We start from the raw sequence: 19,165 nt of genomic DNA, 5'->3' as shown, positions 1-19,165 counted from the left end.
TTATTGCGAAATAGGAGCACTATTTATCAATCTGTAATAAAAGACGTGAGGAAATTCTGTCTTTTTTAAAGACAAAAATTTTTGAGCCGAAATACACAAAAAGATGTTTGTAAAAAAATGAATCCGCCTCAACAATATAGAACTTATCTAGGATATTATTTACCTAGGGCGAAAAGTGAGCTATTATATACCGAGCACTTTTTATATCCTTGGAGGCGTGGCGCGAGGTCGCCTTCTCGACCGAAGTGTAGAATATATARATTTTTTTTTTACWACAATCACCGGTAATTGCCTTAATTGATTTAATTAGATTTTGAATTTCCCACTCATTTCCTGAAGTGTCACAATATTTGACGCGTGACGTTCAGTTGTCAAACTGACAAACTGCCGCAATATAATTTATCGGTCTGCAGAAAATCGTTAAAAGTTCAATGAAAAACTTCTGGAAAAAGCGAAAAATTTGTGAACCGTAGAGAGTCTCTCCCTAGGGAATTCCCTAGGAATACGACTTCTCACTAGGAAAATGGAGTGGTGTTCACTCCTCAGGTTAGTAGTAAAAAATACATTTTAGATACTTTGAAAAGTTCTCGCGGCAACTGCTTGAAACGCGAGGTGTGCTATAGGTGGCATGAACACCTCTGAAGATGCAAGTGAGTCGTGATTGCAAAACGTGAGCAAGAAATTATTTTGCACGAAAAGCTGCCTAAACGGGCGAAAAACGTCTAACCTGATCTTTAGTCCAATCGTTGACCGGTGTTGAGTGCCAAAAGTGCGAGCCACGTTTGTCGCTCACAATGCTGCAGGAGGACAGGCTCAGATCCGTGGTGGCCCATGAAGTGTCGTGCCTTGAGGGGGAAACTGAGCCGGAACTGAGACTGGAAGGAGAAGGAGGCTCAGGCGACGTGTTGCCCTGATGATGCCACGGCGTGCTACCAGGCGGCGACAGCGTAACAGGAACGACTTTCTTAACTAAAACAGTCCCGCAAAGCTTAGCCAGAAAATCCCGACCTCAATCGTCTCAGCCCCGTACCTTTAGCGTTGGCTTCACTCACTGCTTGTCGGATTTCCTCAAGCAAATGATGAGCCGGATCGCTTTTGGATTTTTCGTTCAGCTCATCGGTGGAACTGGTCGCGCTGTCGCTACCCAGTCTTTTTTCTCTCTCGGCTAGTACCTGCGCCAATCAAAAACCCCGGTTATATCCAGATCGGCGGCATGTCGGCACTGATTGGCTTACTTGCTTCAGTTGTTCGGCCAATGAGGCCGGTGGACCTACGCTGATCGCTCCCTTGCCGCCTCCAGTCGCCCCACTTTCCGACCACGTCACTTCGTCCGTCCTCTCTCTCTGCTCTTTCTGCACCCGAGCGTAAACCACGCCGGCAGATTGGCTGCCAGTGACGTTCTAGAAACAAACAGTTTCCTTCTGAATAGCTCTCAAAAACTCAATCAAATTGCACGACATTCTCACTTTTGCGCGCTTTGCAAACATGAGTCCAAAAGTTACTAGTGTATTGAAAGGCAGAGTAACGATTAGTAACACACACACACAAACACACGGGTGGAATTAGTAAAGTGGGCGTACCTGCGCCGAGTGGTGGGTGCTGGCTTTTTGCACTTCGCTGTACTGGACGGCGTACTGCTCGAACTGCTGCTGGTGCGAGCGCTGCTGCGATTGCTGGTGTTGGACACTAGTGTATTGCTAAACGTGGGCGACACAAACACAGATTTGTAAATGAGTGCATTTTGAAAGGCGCAGACTAAACAAGCGCAGAGTGGTTGAGTGATCGTACTATGGAAGACCTCACCAGTGTACTATAAAGTGCTCCCATCAACTACTGTTAGAAAGAGAAGAGACTGTACAAGTGTGGTCGGTCTATTTACATGTTGGTTGATCTGGAGCTGTTGAGTCAAGCCACGTCCATGCAAAGTCAATTGGGACTCCATAAGCGTTGTCTCAGCCCCAGTTGACTGTGCATGGAGTTTACGCCACTTTAGCCACCCTCGTGAAGCCTCCAATGACGATCAGAGTCAGCGACAAGCCACATACCGGTTGAATGATATAATGGGGGTTAGTGCTTAGCGATGTGGGTCTGGAGCTCGCATTAGATGGGGGATTCGCGGCGTTGTTAGAGTGCTTGGCCCTGGGCGAGTAAGTAGCTGAGTCAGTGAGCTCGTCGGCGGAATTGTAGCTCTCGTCCAGCCCGTAATCAGAGCTGCTGTTGCTTAGGGAGCCCTTTTTCACGCTGGGTAACTGCCGATTGGCTAGCGAGCTGCGCGTCGCCAGCTCTGCCTTGCTTTTTGTCGCTGTTATGTCTAAGAGTTCGTGGGGTGGTACCTAAAACGTTACTTTTCAGCTGCACGCCTTAGCTTCAATGCTGCAAGAACCCGCTTATTCATGCTTTCGCTTCTAGCTAGGTGCTCTACTGATACAGGATGTCCTTTTGGCCAAACTCTGTGTCGGACACCCTGTATGTAACGTGCAGATAGACGCGAAGTGTTCCAGTAATGAATGACACAGCTTTACACAGGCCTTCGAACAAGAGGGATTTACATCAACCAAACCGGCTTAATAAACGTGTTGTAGCATGCAGTGGAAGGTTTTTGTTCTTGAAAAAACAACCAACAACGATATCGTGGACTCTTTCCAGCCATAAAAACCCATTGAATCACACCCACCGGACTAAAACTAGTCAATTCGAGGGCGGTTTGAAAACCATTGGCTTTTTCATCAAGTTGCAACATGCAGATAAAACACCGGTTTTACACCGGGTGATTTACGTTGAGTGTTCTTTCTATTGGGCGTTTATGGGCTTTGCCAATTGAAGACTCCCATCACTGCTGTGGTATTCACAGTCTAAACAACCACGTCGAAAAATCATTGAAATTTCGGAAAAATATGTGCTTTCTGGTCAACGAAAAACGCCACTTGATTTCTGAGCTTCAAAAACGCAATGTTAAGCCGAAACACATATTTTGAGTCTCAAATAAAAAATCCTAACTTTGAATCCAAAGCCAATAGGAAGTGGAAATTTTGGTGTTAAATGGAAGACACTTGAGACTAAAATTCCTGAAAAGCTCAATGAAATCGCATCAAAATCTGATCTTTGCGCGCTCAGCGCGCAGAATGTCAGCTCGGAAATAATCCGTTTCAGGCAAGTGCAGACTTCCAATTAAAAAATCCTAACTTCCACTCTAAAGCCCGTAGGAACTGGAAATGTCGGGGTTATATGGAAGAGACTTGAGTCTAAAATCCCTGAAAAGTTCATTGAAATCGCACCAAAATCGTTGCTTTTGCGACTTTACTCCGCTAAGCAAATGTGGGTTCGAACATGGACGACTTTTCCCAACTGTAGATTCACAAAAAAAATTCTAAGTTCGATTCCATAGCTAGTAGGAACTTGCAATTGCGGCGTTACATAGAAGACACTTGAGACTAAAATTCCTGAAAAGCTCAATGAAATTGCATCAAAATCTGACTTTTGCGCGCTCAGCGAATGTGAGCTCGAAAATAATCTGCTTCAGGCAAGTGCAGACTTCCAATTAAAAAAATTCTAACTTCCAATCTAAAGCCAGTAGGAACTGGAAATTTCGGCGTTATATAGAAGAATCCCTGAAAAGTTCATTGAAATCGCACTAAAATCGTACTAAAATGTGGATTCGAAGATGGACGGTTTTTCGCAACTGCAGATTCACAAATAAAAAATTCGAACTTTGAATGCATACCAAGTAGAAACTTGCAATTTCGGCGTTACATAGAAGACACTTGGATCTAAAATCCATGAAAAGCTCATTGAAATCGCACTAAAATCGTTGCTTTTACAACTTTAGCTCGCTAAGCAAATGTGGATTCGAAGATTGACGGTTTTTTGCAACTGCAGATTCACAAATAACAAATTCGAACTTTGAATGCATACCAAGTAGGAACTTGCAATTTCGGCATTACATAGAAGACACTTGAATCTAAAATACCTGAAAAGCTCATTAAAATCACACCAAAATCTGACTTTTATGCGCTCAGCAAGAGTCCGAAAATAATCGGTTTCAGGCAAGTGCATATTTCCAATTTAAAAAATCCTAACTTCCAATCTAAAGCCAGTAGGAACTGGAAATTTCGGCGTTATAGAGAAGACTCTTGAATCTAAAATCCTTGAAGTTTATTGAAATCGCACTAAAATCGTTGCTTTTGCAACTTTAGCTCGCTAAGCAAATGTGGATTCGAAGATGGACGGGTTTTCGCAACTGCAGATTCACAAATAAAAGATTCGAACTTTGAATGCATAACAAGTAGGAACTTGCAATTTCGGCGTTACATAGAAGAGACTTGAATCTAAAATACCTGAAAAGCTCATTAAAATCACACCAAAATCTGACTTTTATGCGCTCAGCAAGAGTCCGAAAATAATCGGTTTCAGGCAAGTGCATATTTTCAATTTAAAAAATCCTAACTTCCAATCTAAAGCCAGTAGGAACTGGAAATTTCGGCGCTATAGAGAAGACTCTTGAGTCTAAAATCCATGAAAAGTCCGTTCTGTGATTTTTAATGCTTACCTCACTCCCAAAATTAACATTTTTCTGGAAGTTTCTAGAGCGTAGCAATGTTTTGGACCTTTTCGGGGCGTTTATAATGGGCTAATCGACATTGAAGGTGACTAGTTATTAGCAAAAAACTTAACCACCCGAACACTCACCGTGAATCAGCCAGTGTATTACAGTAAACCGAGTTAGATTCTCGTAACTTACACCGAACCAATGCCCTCTTGTTAGAAATGCAGCCGTAAGAATGAAAGATTGCCAAACCTGTTACATACCGCACGATCGAGTTCTTCTTTGGCCGGCAGCTTGCGCTCAACGGTGGCCGTCTTGTCCTCGTCCGGACTCTGATCGGACACTTCCGTGTCCGAAAAGTCCGGATTCAGGGACTGGAAAAATGGCTTGGGGGGCTCGCGGCGCGCCATTTGCGGCGTCAACTGCTTGGCGTTGTTCCGATCGTAGGGCAGCACCATTGGCAGTCCGGCTTTTCTCTGAGTATCTGGACAAACACACAAAACATCAGTGCTTTAATCGCGCAAAGGAAGTAGCTTTTCCATACCAAGCAGGTCCTGCTCCAGTGCAATGATGCGATCCTTGAGGTTCTTGACCAGCGCATTGTAGTCGGTGTCTTTCTCCTGCAGCAGCTGCTGGTAAAAGTCCTCGCGATGCAACAGATCCAACTCGCGCCTCTGAAACTCCCTGACCAGCATCTTGGCCTTGCTGTACTTCTTCTCCAGCGACTGGTATTGGGTTTGCGACTGTTCCAGCATGTTCTGGAACGTTTGCACCTCCTTCCTAGTGGCGACCAGCTGCCGTTCTGCGTCGCGAAGTCGCCCGTTCACCTGCTCGAACTTTTCCGAATCGTCCGGCTTCATCCCATTTTGCTCCATTATCTGGATGAACGATTGGTTTAGTGAGTTTTGCGACTCGAACCAGCAATTAATTAAATCAAGCACAAACACCAGCAGTAGCTATTAAGCGAACAAACACCTACCTTGGACTTAAGTCTTGCAACCTCATGCTCAGACAATCTTAGCTTGCGTTGCGTCTGCATAACATATAATACAACAAACGTTATTGACATCAACAAACCAACTAGTTGGGAATAACTTAGTCGCCAAATTTCACTGATTTCAACAAGAGAAAATTCATGCCTCAGTATTTTCCTAGAGAATGAACCATTCCAGTTCTCTCTGGGCCCTAGACGAGAAGTTTTTATGCAGGTCTATTTTTTCACGCTCAAAGGTCGTTGTGTACCTCTCCAACCCGCTACGAGAACCGACAATATCTGCATATTATATATAGAAAAATAGACTAAAAACCGAACTCTTCCAGTAAGTCCTAAAAATAACATTTAGGAATGTTTTCCGGGCTTTGAAGCCGTGGTCTATAGGAATTTCTTCCTGACGTTTCGTCCACAACTGCGGTGGACATTTTCAAAGGCGATGAGGCAGTGGGCGAAGTGATCTCCCGTGCTTTCCGACTAAGACTGAGTCGGAAAGCACGGAAAGCACCACCCACTGCCTCATCGCCTTTGAAAATGTCCACCGCAGTTGTGGACGAAACGTCAGGAAGAAATTTCGATAGACCACGGCTTCAAAGCCCGGAAAACATTCCTAAATGTGATTTAACTGGCCGTGAAAGCCTTCATAGTCTGATAAGTCCTAAAAATATATGACTACGCTCTTGAATCACCGTGTAGATTAAGCGCAAGTTCCGAATGATGACCCAAAAACCTCTGTGATTGTGGGGAAATTCTTATCGSCTTCTGACCGGTTATCTGTTCAACGAATGGCTTCCTTCGCTACCATTTCTTCGCTTGTCTGTGGAATGCGCGTTGATTTCATGGTCAATATTATTGAAGATTCTAGAGCAGACGTGGTACAACTAGTACTGTTCGCGTGCTTCGTGTGCAAACATGTGGAATTCCAAAGCAAAAACTGTGTGCCTGTGGCTGGTCATTGTTGTTCTTAGTCAGTTGGCCGAAGGCCGGAGAGGTAAGAGAAAAGTGCACGATTTATTTAAATATTTGCCGGGCAACCCACTAAGGTAGGAAGCAATCCGGTATTCTCTTCAAGGCAATTTGCGTCTTCTCAGAACACAAACAAGTCAATTCTAACAATTATTTGCGTTGATGAAACCAATGTGAATCACACAATGCATCAATATTGATCTCAAGTCAGCTTTCAACTAATCAGTTAGCGGAGGTCGAAGACCAACTGGAACTGGGTCTCGAGGCACTCACGGACATCCGGCCAGTTTGTCTTATCCAAATTGGCGTCCAGCATCCAGGACAACGCACCAACCCTTCAGGCCACCGCAACCAACCAGACCTCCACCAGGTAGTGGTTTTCCACAAATAACCAGCATTTTTAAAACACCTTCAATCGGCAGTTTGGAACCATGCAAGCATCGGCGCAGTTGGACCTCCAGCGCCGAACAACCACCAGAACATCAATCCTGCAAGCATCGGTTTTAAGGACGCAAACCACGGGCCAGGTGAGGTTTTCCCGTACCGGGTGTCTGGAAACAGTGGGGAATTTTCAGGGAAATTGTCCAAAAAATTGAATCTCCCATAAGCCTCCAGAAGAACTATTAATCTCATGTCATTCTCTGCTTCTGGGCGCTTATAACGAACGGTACCTACATGGCAACTTTACCCTTAAGTAGTCAATGGGCATATGGTACCTCCTAATGAACGCGCCCAGCAAGTAAAACCGCTGAACAGTGGAAAGAATCCAAGTTTCGAACCCAGCGCACCGCCGTTTGAGCATGGAACCCACTCTAATCCCGCGCCACCAATCGGGTTCAAGGCGACTGGTCGCAATGATGGTAAGCGACTTCCATTGGACACTTCATTCCATTGCTCTTTCCCATGGACAATCACCCCAATCAGGTCGCCAGCATCTTTTGATTATGTTCAGACATTTGGAGGCTTTCTCATGCAACGGGTCCTGGGCGTTTTTCTTCTCTGTCCTAATTGCACCTTTGATCTTACGCAGGTACGCCTGCAACTCACATGAAGGGCGCCGGAACCCCCAATGAAAACCTCCAGCATGTGAAACCCCTGGAAAATGGCAGGAATCGGAACTACGAGCCCAGCGCCCCTCCAGCTGAACCTGCCAGCCGGTTTCATCCTGCACCCCCTATTGGGTTCAAAGGGAGTGCTCCTTACGTTGGTAGGTGGCCCCTTTTCTTCGGTCTAGTACCCCACAACGCTTACAAATTGCAGCTCCTCCTCCTTATACACCACACCATGCTGCGGTGGCGCCTCCCGCCTACTCGCCAGCCCAAAATCCGGCCGGTTACGGCCCCCCGCCTGCCTACCACCCGTACTCCAACGGGGGAGCGCCCTACCCTCAACAGCAGTACCACCAACCAGGTACATTCATTCCGGCCTAGGGTATTCGGCCCTTCATTGGCTCCTCACTTCGCAGGCTACCCCTACCCGAACAGTCCGCACTATGGAAGTGGCGGCATGACCAACATCCACGTAACCAACATCAACACCAACAATCATCACTACAATGAAGGGTATGGCGGCGGGTTTGGAGGGTTTGGAGGCTACAGTTACCCCAGCTATCACTACTCGAGCAACGACTTGGGGAGTGGAACCTTGGGCTTTTTCCTCGGGTACTCGCTGGCTAAAATCACCACGCCCACTTTCCACCACCATTCGTTCTACGACGGGTACACCCCCAGGTAGTTACGCATCAAGCTTGGTTTTCATGAGTCCGGATGAGAATGAGATGAAAATGAGAACGAATGAGAATGAGACTGCCCCATGAGAACCCGGCGGAAAGTAGGCGCACTTTGATGGTTTAATGCCGGTTGCAGGTACGACCACTACGAGATCCACCACTACTACCACAACTCGGGGACGGTGCCCGCGCAAAGTACCATCCAACCCAACGCCATCGTGGGCTGTGTGGGGGACAGCGGCAGCATTTGCCCCCAAGGAACGTCGTCGCTTTGCACCAACAACGGCGCGATTTTATGCGTGGCGAGCGCCGCCAGTACCGTGCCATGCACCGATGCCGCGCAGGGCAATTGCGTGCGAACCGTGATGCCGTGCGTGAATGGAACCCAAGACTGCACAGTGGGCAGCAACACCACTCTGGCCATTCCCTGCATCTCCAAAGCTCAAGTCCCGGGAAATGTCACCTACGTTAATAACACGGTCATCGTCAACCACACTACCATTATAAACAACTTCGCAAATGGTACCAGTCTGAATGAGACTGTAACTAGCGCGAACAGCACTAGTGGGAACACTGTTAACGGCACTGCAGTCGAGTTGTCAGTGCTCAATATCACCACGCCTGTTAATGGCACTGAGCCCAATGCGAACACTACCCGGTCCAGAAGAGACACGCCCGCCCAGCCAGTTAACGAGTTTTGCGTCACGATTCTGGCGCTACCTGCCGAGAAAAAGCCCAGCACGCAAGAGCAACTGCTGGAGAAGAGCACCAATGTTTTTGCCAAATTTTTCGTCCGAGCCTTAGGCGCCAACTAGTTTGATTTAGCGTTGTATTGTGGGCTTTATGTTTATACCCTTGTAACATGCAGGCCGACTTTGTTTCTTTGGGGGCCAAGTTATTCCTAATTCCTAACACATAAATCGGTATGCGAAGACAATCACCATCGGGGCGCCGGTCCAACTAAGTGATTAGAGTTTCGGCGATCCGCTGGAGAATGACTACACACGCCGGCCATAAACTCGCACAAGAACAACAAGCGAAAAGGCACACACATCCACTTACCTCTTGTAGAAGATTTCTGAGCGACTCGGAATTATCCTGCTCGCTTTCAAAGACACAGTCCTGGTTCACCGTTGGGCTCACTGGACCATCACTCACGCTCGTATTGGTCGAGCCTGGAAGAAACCGGGAGTATTGGAGCGCAAGAAAAACAGTGGATTCGGTAAATTTTACCTGTTAGCTGAACAGTGCTGGTGTCGCTCTGCTGTTGTTCAGCGTCCATCATGCGCTGCCTTCGATCTTCCCTCTCTCTGTCCGCTTGCAGTGACTGTCGGATCAGCTGCGCCACTTCGCTATTATCGGGATCTCGTTCTCTACCTGGATACCAATTTTTTGCCGTCAGATAAACATCAATAAGTCCCTTGAAAGACTCACCGATACTAAACTTGACCAATCCCGAGGTGTTCCTCAGCACACTAGCAGCATAAGCCTGAGTCACGCCCACCAAGCTTTTCCCGTCCACCTCGATGATTTGGTCGTTGACTTTGATGCGACCGTCTTTTGCGGCCGCCCCGTTTGCCGTTATGGTTTTGACGAAAATGCCTGCAAATTGCCAGCAACTTTAGCAGAAATTGAGCTTGTTTTGCAATAGTTTTACCGAGCTTTTCTAGGCCAGCGTCCGCTCCCACGCCCATTCCAATGATGCTCAGTCCCAATCCCTCGGGGCCTTTGATCAGTTCCACTGGAAAAACCTCCATTTTCTCCACTCGCTTTTCCAGCTCGTACTCGGCCGAGGCTGCCACTGGATCAACGTCTTCATTCCGCCTGCATAAAAGTATGTTTTAAATGTCCGCTTTTTCATCCATCAACTTTTTAAGGATTAGCAATTTATAAGAAAACCGCAATAGAAAACGACGGTTCTCGAGACGCTCTATCGAAAATATTCTAGTAGGTAATTGAGCCTTCAACCATCTCCGAGATATTGATGAAAATCTTCCAGAATTCCTCAAATTTCGGGCCAATCTCCTTTGAGCTTAAAAATTCGCCATTATCGCCCGATGATTAAAAAATCGGCTGCTGTAAGTGGCAAAAGTTTAGATTTTGAGTCATCATCAGGCAGCTTTTAGGAATTTTCAAACTCGCGATTGATTTCGGCGCTTATTTAGGCTGGAAGGAACTTTCAAATTTTTTTACTGAGGAACTAAAAGGGATCGAGAGTCGCTTTTGGTTTGATTTTGTATAGAAAATTTGCTTTTGTAAGTGGCAAAAGTTTCGACCTAAGAGCCATCGTCAGGCAGTATTTAAAGAATCTTCAAATCCGCTATTTTTTTGGAGCTTGTTTAGGCTTATCGGGCTTTCGAATTAATTTCCTCGGGGACTAAAGAGGCTCAAGAATTGCTTTGGGTTCAATTTTGTAGAGAAAATCACGCTCCCTCATAGGCACAAGTTTCACTTACCGGTCATAGTCCGATATGCTAAACGTGGAAAACACACGAATAGGATGCGTGGAAAAGATGACTTTGGTCGGTTTGGGTACGTATACTGGATACTCTAAGTCGTCATCCTCCTCCTCTGGAGGCAAACCTGGCACCTCCATCCAAAAGTGCCCGTCCTCATAGTAGTGCACGCCATGCTCCACTCCCACAATACTTACAGGCTTGGGCACAAAGTCGCTCACTCCTTCGCTCCCCGTTTCCAGATTGTTCGCCTCCGACGTGCTAGTTACCGAATCTAGGAACGCAATTGTGACCTCAAATAGCTTGAGAATGATCCAGCGCTTACCAATCAGCCCGGAGTCCGAAGCCGAAAAGCTTGCCTCCAGTTTGGAATGGCTAATAAACTCCTCCTCATCTTGCGTGGACGTGTCCAGACTGGATGTGGACTCGTAGTACTGCGACAAAGGCTCCATGTCCTTTTTGTTGTCGATCATGAAGTTCCTCTGGAGCTCTTGCATGGAATCGGTAACTGACTCCTCCTGGAGGGAGGGCGGCCCTAAAGTGGTAGATTTCAGCAAACCCCGCGGAAAAATCCTGCTACTGCTTACCTAAACTGTCGTTCAAAGAAACGGGGCCAGATGAATTGTGCACTGACGCAGTGATGGAGTCTTGCAACAGCGAACTGGTGTTGTACGGCCATTTGTGGATTTTTTGCTCTTTGGCGTGCAACAGTCTGGTCACTTCTTGGGCTTCTTCGTCTGATAGCAGATCAGGCCTGCAAAGCAATATTAGGAGTTGATTGATTGATGGAAATTTCCAATCTAAAACTGCATGGAGAATGTGGAGCATGGATGTAAATCCTGGTCTGGTGCTCCATACGCTCTATCAATATCATCCAAAGCGGAAAACTGTGGATTATCTGCAACACTAAGTTCCCGTTCATGGTTTAGTTGCAAGTTTCCACCCGCCAGTGCGTTTGTTTGGAGAAAAGCTATTTTTAATCCGGAAATGCCAGAATGGACAACCTAAGCTAGTATACAAAAACGTGTTAATTCCCAGATAGACAAACATTCGCGCCCTTTAGAGCCACTTTAGTGGCAGGTTACACATATATAGAGCCCAAGCAGGAGCAGATGACTGGGAAGTTGTTACCACCGCCTGTACCCATTAAACGCTGAACGAAGACTGAAGGTAAGCTTGATGTACAGCGTGGCTAAAAGAGTAGCAATTCAACAAAACGTGCAATTAGGCCATAGAGCTTTTAATTGACTGAACTATTTTAACCGCCCTGTACAAAACGGGATGTTATTCGGTTCGAGGAGTGTGAACAAATCAAACAAGACAGGTGTGAGTGACTGTGTTAAGACGTTGACCTCCCAGCCCAGTTTACGTGAACGTTCAACTCACCTAACTTTCTTCTCCAGAATTCTATACGTAAAGAGCACCATTATGGAACAAATCAATCAGTTGCGTGACTATTAAAAAAAATCTGGGGTCACTCACTTTGAGCTGAGCAGATTATCGGCTTCATCCGGAGTCATGGCGTCTGCCTCTGATGACTTGGCCTGCTCATCGGCAAACTCCAGATCATTGGAATCGAGAATTATCGCCTCTGAGCGTTGAATTTCCGGGCTGCGGGCAGCTTTTTCCGTCTGCAACACCTCCCTGCTGATGATGAACGGTTCGGGGCGCAGATTGTCGCTGTCCTCGCGCTCCTTATTAAGGAAAGTCTGGCAATTCTTCTCGAAACTCTCCTGGCTTTCCAGCTCGGATAGCACGGAGTTGACCACCGGCGGCTGGTTGTGGTAGATCACGTCCGAATCGATAGACTGTTGCGCTGGAATCACTGTTACTTGCGACACATCCGAATCGGTCGAAGTCACTGATTTCTGATGGAACATGCTTGGGGATCGATATGGGACTGCGTAGTCTGCATCCGAACCAGTGGGCGAAACTGACTTGGCAAAGTCCAGACTCTGGACTTCGGTCACCTGCAACAAAACAGGTGGAGTTGTAAGGGGATTGTGGCAAGTTGCACAGTGCAACCTACTGAATAGAGTCTTTTTTCAGCGGGCCCGCTTGAGTTGCTCTTGTTCTTGTTGGGCACGGCGTACAAAGCTTCGATTTCCGCCTGTGTGAGTTTGACGGGATTGTCCGCGATAACTTCCCCTTCAGAATATTCATTCACGTCTTCAGGTGAAGAGTTGTCGTTAATCTCCACTGGGATGTCTTCGTTTATCGGGAAATCGTACAGCGATTCTTCATGTGGCTTTAGTCGGGCCTCGATCTTCGGCGACGGCTCGTTGAAACCGCCTAGAATTCAAAAGCCAGTTAGAGTAGTAGAGTTACAGACGCAAATGTTTTCTTTAGCCTGTGAAAAACTCACGTTGCCACATGCTTTGGACTAGAAGTTACGAATTTTTAAAGCAAATGTGCCATTTTAGGAAACCGTTAATTTTTGGACAACAGTTCACTAGGCTTTTTGACCTGATACTGACCTTCATCTGAAGTAGTTATAATTGAAGATGGTCGGCTTCCTAGGCCAGCAGCAGGAATGTTAAGGCAAATACTGGAAACTTTCGTTCGTCTTGGCACAACCAAAGGATCGTCAGTCTTACTCTCTTTGTGGATATCACTATGATCTGAAAAAGCAATAAATAACATTTTTACTGGTCATTCTTCAGTATACGAGGGAGCATCGATGTTTACCAGATCTGGCCGCCCAATAAATTTCATTTAGAAAAAAGAAATGACTAACCACAGTAAAAGAGTGAATTATTAATCGGCGTCTGAGGCCTAAATGTGCAGGTGTAAACGTGTGGGCAGTCGCCCCACATTTAACCAAATCAATGCCATTCCGATTGACTTTTGCCGCCGGATTCTGGGTTTCTAGGCTGTATTATTCAATATTTGCTATTCCTAACACTGTTCGCTATTCGGTTGCACTGAATAAATACCACATTAGTTAGTGAACACACGGAAATCAAGTGTGTACATACGCACAGTATAGGTGCTAAACCATATGTATGTTCGGTGACACAAACGTGCAAATACTTGGAAATTGATTAATAAATAGCTGCAATCTTATTGAGCTCTGTTTAACGCTCTTCGGGGGCTGCGGAACAACCCTTCATCCTAATAAGAATAACTACAAATGCATGCCGCCTTGGCACAACAAGAAACAGTTGCTGTTAAAGCAGGCTAACAGATGGTTTTACTGAAAGAATCTGAAAATACCAGCTTTAGCATTTAATAATCTGCTTAATTGCCCGCATCTACTTTATCAGCTCGATGCTGGAAAGCTTGATGTTATTGTGTCTGTTTTCTATTCCGCGACGGCCAAAAGACTCAGACAGTTTCAAGGAAAATTGATTGGGAACTGGTGAGTTTTCCTGATTAAACGCTTCGATGACAAAAGTATCTTGCAATTAAATTACCGCTATAACTTTCAAATGTTTATCAATTTGCTGGCATTAATATGAATAGTTCAACAAAGTGAATACATAAGTGCAATTCAGCAAAAAATCTCTCTAACTGCCCACTGATAAGCTGCAAATGGCTGAACCACCTGCATACATTGAAATGTGCTCTGTGGTGGTGGTTAGGAGTAGTTTTTCCTCCACGGCCTCCCAAATTATGTCGCAATACAATAAAATAAGGACAAATGAACAAAACCATGTTGGTTGTGTTATTTTCACTGTAAATGAGCACGACTTTTTTACGAGTCAAAGGGAGTTTGTGTCTATATCCTCATAAATGAAGCAAAAGCTCGACTTAATTAAACTCGTTCCGACCGCAGGCTAATGAAAAACACTAATTAAAATCGCGTTCAACCGTAAAAATTGTTGAATAATCGCAAGGTTTATTTAGTAATCAGTTTTCATGGCTGGCGGATTCACATCATCTCAGATCAGCTTAATTAATGCTCACGTTGATTGCATGGGTTCAAAAATAAATGCACTCTCAAAAATTAGTTCCAGAGATTGTCACGCCTTAAATTCGGTCAGTTTAAATGGAAAGCACCCCTGAATACTACCCTGTCTTTTTCTGGTAAAAGGCAACCAACAATACACATGTTGGCATCGATAGCCCTTGGGTAACAGACAGGGGCGGCTTGAACTTGATTTCCATCGTGAATAAATGCAATAAAAAGTGAGTTATGCAGGGTGAAAAAGAATTTTAAAAAATTTCTATAAATGGTCTAAACATTCCTAATTTCGGTTGAGAGATTTTGCTATTAAATCTTTTAAGCGAATCGCCTTGGAAAACCGTATAGTTGATCCAAACGCCACATTGTGGACAAAGTGACTCAATATTGGAACAGCTAAAAGCTATATTTGAATCATCATGGCAATTGGAGTCTATTCCTGGAAATGGAAGCGCCAGCCGGCAGTAACTACACTACCCAAACCACATTGGAAAATACACTAGTTGTTAGTGTTAGTTAGGCTAGAAAGAGTCGACAGCTATATACAAGTAAATAAATAAACAAGATGAGCTCGAGATCACACAAGTCTGAAGCAAGAAAGCTGATATTGCATAAACAGGAAGTAGCTGTTAACCGTGAACCAGCCAGGCTTCACAACAAACAAACACACAGTGCGAAGAATTACAAACCTGAACAATCTAAACACAACAGTCTGATTCTGAGACACATCTTATTTAATGGTTTCACCATTGATAAGGAAAACATGAAAAGTGTGAGTACCTAAAGGCGAGTTTTTCGGTGTCCGGAGCCATTTAGCGCACTTTTCCTCCCCGTTTGTTTGGACTTTACGGCACGATTTGCGGTACAAATGACGCAAAAAACACAACTCGCCGAGACTGGAAACCGAGAGAAAGAAGGCTTGAATCGAGAAAACCCCGCGCTCATAACACGGTCGATCTATAAATAAATTCCATCCGTTCCTGCACGCTGTTCGTTTTGCTCCTTTTTTTAAATTAAACTGCCCACATCTTATAGACGACGCCACTTGAATGACAGTCGTTAGTCGACTTACATTTACGGCTAATGCAACTGTTTTCGCTTACCTATAAGAGACTTCTCATTGCTCTCCTGCTCCTGCTTCTCCTGCTCAGACTTCACTTTGCTAGGGCTGCTGGGGGGGCTCAGCGACGACAAACTCCCAGATGTAGCCGACAGGTTCTCCCTGCTGCACTTGTGGTCCTCCAAGGGAGACTTTGGGGCGAAGCCCAGAACTGGGGGCTGCAGGCTTTCGCCCGCCCGCTCCTCCTTGAAGAGGCACTTCGGCTCCAGATCATTCCTGTGGGCCACCTGTTTGGCCTGCGGCGTCGATTTGTACTTGGGAGAGGCCTCATTGGGAGTGGGAGACACGATTAGGCTGGACCTTTTCTCCTTGGCGTGCACGAAATCGTTATTGGGAGAGGTTGTGTCGTATTTGGCCACACTTGAGTAGATGTTGGGCAGAATGCCGCAGGAAACTGGCCGCTCTTTGCGTGCCAACGGCCGCTTTGAGGCCTCCGTCCGTACGGGAGGGTCTGGCGGAGGCGAGGTTGGAGGGCTGATGACTCTACAGGGAAAAAACGGATCAGTTGGTCCGGAGTGGATGCATGGTCAATTTTTCGGGCTTTTACCTGGAATTAGCAAAGGAAGAGCTTCTGGTGGCCAGTTTGGTATGAGCAGGCTCTTGTTCGCGGTTGTTAACTGCCAGTTTGACCTCAGCCTTGTTGGGGTCGCTGTGGTAGCGGGAGTTGCGGGTCTTGGAGAAATGCGACGTCCAGTTCTTCTGGCGCTCGATCAGCTCTTTGCTGTTGAACTTGCGCTCCGGCTTTTCCGGCTTCTTCATCAGCAGCGGCTTGGAGGGCTGCAGCTTCGGCTCATTTCCGTTCGCTTTGGCGTCCCCATTCAAACCGTTCGCTTTTCTCGGCTTGGAGGGCGAAGGCGAGCGCGAACTTTGCGATTTCGTCTCGCGAACGTCACTGTTTGCCGAACTGCTTCGCGACCGATCCAGCACATTGGACGCACTCTTGGTGCCTTGCAAGGGCACCACTCTGGCCGGTTTCGGAGCATCTTCTGAGCCGAGCTTCTCGAACATGGCCCGAGCATTGTTGAAACGGGCCACATGCGATTCGGTGCGCATCACTGTAACGGTCGGCGATTCGGCCTCGATCAGTTTTTCCGCGGAATTTTCGTGCAACTTTTGCGGTTTTCTGAGCGGCGCGAAGATTTCCTCCTTTTGATTGGGCACGCGGTTCTGGAAAATGTTCGCGATTTCTGAGACTTTCGAGCCGCCGAATCTGGGCGGGCCTTTTTTCTCGTCCATGTCGCACTCGATCTGTAAATGAACAAACTTCCAATGAGCTGCGATAAGATAAAAATTATTAATTAGATGATAAGTTGGCAATGAAAATTTGATTTATTGCGGTTTTTTTGCCGCAGTAAATCCTCCCGACCAGGTGGCTCAGTTTGCGCAAATACATAGGCCAAAACAGATTTATTGGGGCAAAGCAAGCATATGCATTGACACAGTAACCAGGATTAACCATCCAGCAAGCGGAACACCTGCTTCAACAGTTATTAAAAACGCCCAAGAGTAAACATTTACGCTTTCTGCACAAACTGGCAATTGGATTATTAAAAAACACTAATGAATGGTCCTCATTAGCACTGTTCACTCGATCACCAGCTAGTGTGTTTGTTACAAGTCACTCGAAAAAGGATTTTTTTCCACCTTGTAAGGACCGAAGCTACGTTCCAGATTGGTGCAAACAAACTCAGCAAATTGCATTTTTCCTGTGTTCATTTGAATCATAAGCCCAACATTAAACTAAACTGTTGGTAGAACGAGCTTTTCATGCATTTGTCAACTAACTAAAGATATACACAATGGCCTATAGTGATGAGCCCCAAACGTACAATATATACACTGTGTGTGTCACTTATTTCCTCCATATACAGGGCGTTTGGCAACTCGAAACAGCAGCTTTAAGTGCAACTACCATTCTCCAAACTTTTTCTCTAGGAATTTGATCAGGCGATCACAACAGAAATGTATTTCCAAAAAAGCAGTGGCGTATCAATTTATCAAAATAGTTTGGGGAAAACTGCACTAAACTGTTTACTTCAAATCATGGTTTCTGCTTTGAAAATCTGCAGAATTTCAAAAAATCATCCGCCAGAAGTTTGCAAAATATTCGCAAATTTTGGGCCTTTTTCATATGGGCTTATAGGGAAACATATGCAAAACAGCTTCTCCCATAATCTACAATCCACCAACGTAGCAAACACCCTGTATAAACCCATACTTACTTGAGCAATTTATTGGCAACTTATGTACTACACCAGAGTGTACAGCAACCTCTTATTTTGAGGTTACAACTTGACACAACTGCCAAACACTGTTGTAGTGTGTGAAAACAGTGACGTGACTGTTGTAGTGTGTGAAAACAGTGACGTGCCCAAACATTGACTACCAGAAACAGTATCAACACACTCAGACTCCAACACTAGTCTAGTTAGAATCTAAAAAGTGCACTGCAGATTCACAGCGCACTTGATAGGTTAAGTAAAATTGACAAAACTGCCAAAAAACTGTGGGCCTGTGCATGAAAATTAGTGTTCCGGGGAAGAAAACTAATGAATAAAGCTTGCCTTGCTAAAACATTGACTACCAGAAAGAGTATAAACACACTCAGACTCCAACACTAGTCTAGTTAGAGACTAAAAAGTGCACGGCAGATTCGCAGCGCACTTGATAGGTTAAGCAAAATTGACAAAACTGCCAAAAAACTGTGGGTCTGTGCATGACAATTAGTGTTCCCGGGAAGAAAACTAATGAATAAAGCTTGCCTTGCTTAAACATTGACCATTAGAAAGAGTCCATAAACAAACATGACCTCAACACTGGCATTTATGGACAAGAAGGTAGACGGCCTTAGAGCAACTACCTGATCATGTTCCGGAGTGTGCAAAAACGTCGTAAACTAGTTTTAAACACCGTGTAGGCTTGAAAACAATGCATATTTATCAGGTATCACAATAGCGTTTTAATGAGCAACTTGATACGTAACCCGTGCATGCACCAGTAGTATAACATGTCCAGTGGCAACATTTGCATGGAAACAAGGGCACAGCACCCGAGATTGAGGCTGCCGTATCGATTGTCGGCCACTTACCAGTTTAAAGGGCGTTTATCCTGGCAAAGTCAACAGCACAGCTCGACGAACAGCCCGGAAAGGGAGCAGTGCATAAGAGCCCGGCCGCGAAATTCGGCATAATTGGCGGACCACGCAAAGCAAGCCGATTTGCAACCAAAGCCGGCGGTTTAACGGCACTCTCACGTCAATCGAACATGACACTCGAATGATAACAGGAGAACAAGAATGAAAACATTCGTCTCGGACTGGTTTCCTTCTGTTGGAGACCGCACGAGAGCAACAACCGCAGTTTGTGCGTTGCGCAAGACGCTCACGCCCCGGGTGTTGACGACCAATCGGCCGTCGCGGTGCCAGCGCCGTCTTCAAACTTTTCAACTCTTCAA

General features: G+C 45.7%; 2 protein-coding genes across 14 annotated transcripts in view; one reads left to right on the top strand and one right to left on the bottom strand.

The window, feature by feature from the left end:
• The window catches only part of LOC109534285, a 21,784-nt gene extending 2,694 nt beyond the window's left edge, over positions 1 to 19,090 (bottom strand). For 2 of the 11 annotated variants that reach the window (XM_019899883.2, XM_019899884.2), the window contains exons 1-22: positions 18,801 to 19,085; positions 16,260 to 16,960; positions 15,696 to 16,195; positions 13,163 to 13,306; positions 12,715 to 12,977; positions 12,168 to 12,655; positions 12,072 to 12,092; positions 11,273 to 11,439; positions 11,011 to 11,220; positions 10,686 to 10,959; positions 9,887 to 10,053; positions 9,664 to 9,831; positions 9,463 to 9,606; positions 9,292 to 9,404; positions 5,523 to 5,576; positions 5,088 to 5,421; positions 4,807 to 5,027; positions 2,046 to 2,333; positions 1,581 to 1,697; positions 1,236 to 1,400; positions 1,031 to 1,172; positions 728 to 969 (exon numbers count right to left, since the gene is read on the bottom strand). In XM_019899883.2, the coding sequence (XP_019755442.2) occupies positions 728 to 969; positions 1,031 to 1,172; positions 1,236 to 1,400; positions 1,581 to 1,697; positions 2,046 to 2,333; positions 4,807 to 5,027; positions 5,088 to 5,421; positions 5,523 to 5,576; positions 9,292 to 9,404; positions 9,463 to 9,606; positions 9,664 to 9,831; positions 9,887 to 10,053; positions 10,686 to 10,959; positions 11,011 to 11,220; positions 11,273 to 11,439; positions 12,072 to 12,092; positions 12,168 to 12,655; positions 12,715 to 12,977; positions 13,163 to 13,306; positions 15,696 to 16,195; positions 16,260 to 16,948 (4,911 nt within the window). In that variant the 5' untranslated portion in view covers positions 16,949 to 16,960; positions 18,801 to 19,085. The other 9 variants (XM_019899886.2, XM_019899889.2, XM_019899888.2 and 6 more) reach the window with 9 other exon arrangements.
• On the top strand, positions 6,289 to 9,096 carry LOC109534289. 3 transcript variants are annotated; one of them, XM_019899897.2, is made up of 8 exons: positions 6,289 to 6,525; positions 6,727 to 6,870; positions 6,923 to 7,027; positions 7,196 to 7,360; positions 7,531 to 7,707; positions 7,761 to 7,910; positions 7,966 to 8,230; positions 8,366 to 9,096. In XM_019899897.2, exons 1-8 carry the CDS (start codon positions 6,447 to 6,449, stop codon positions 9,042 to 9,044), a joined length of 1,764 nt encoding a protein of 587 aa, XP_019755456.2. In that variant the 5' UTR covers positions 6,289 to 6,446; the 3' UTR covers positions 9,045 to 9,096. The 3 variants fall into 3 exon arrangements, with proteins under 3 accessions (XP_019755456.2, XP_019755458.2, XP_019755457.2); XM_019899898.2 differs by having other exon boundaries at positions 6,290 to 6,525; positions 7,199 to 7,360; XM_019899899.2 differs by lacking the exon at positions 7,196 to 7,360.
• Positions 19,091 to 19,165: the final 75 nt, after the last annotated feature.

The sequence above is a fragment of the Dendroctonus ponderosae genome, unplaced genomic scaffold, assembly GCF_020466585.1.
Source record: "Dendroctonus ponderosae isolate FM_Combo_2020 unplaced genomic scaffold, Dpon_F_20191213v2 Dpon_F_20191213_8, whole genome shotgun sequence".
Taxonomy (NCBI): Eukaryota; Metazoa; Arthropoda; class Insecta; order Coleoptera; family Curculionidae; genus Dendroctonus; species Dendroctonus ponderosae.
Note: the sequence above shows the minus strand (reverse complement) of the source record. Positions and strands in the feature narration are given on the sequence as shown.

Bases quoted from the DNA above. Each gene is read 5' to 3' on its own strand.
- LOC109534289 (XM_019899897.2), top strand. From the start codon at position 6,447: ATGTGGAATTCCAAAGCAAAAACTGTGTGCCTGTGGCTGGTCATTGTT. The intron at 6,526-6,726 runs GTAAGAGAAAAG...TCAACTAATCAG, and splicing joins GTTGGCCGAAGGCCGGAGAG to TTAGCGGAGGTCGAAGACCA. The intron at 7,028-7,195 runs GTGAGGTTTTCC...TTTACCCTTAAG, and splicing joins GGACGCAAACCACGGGCCAG to TAGTCAATGGGCATATGGTA.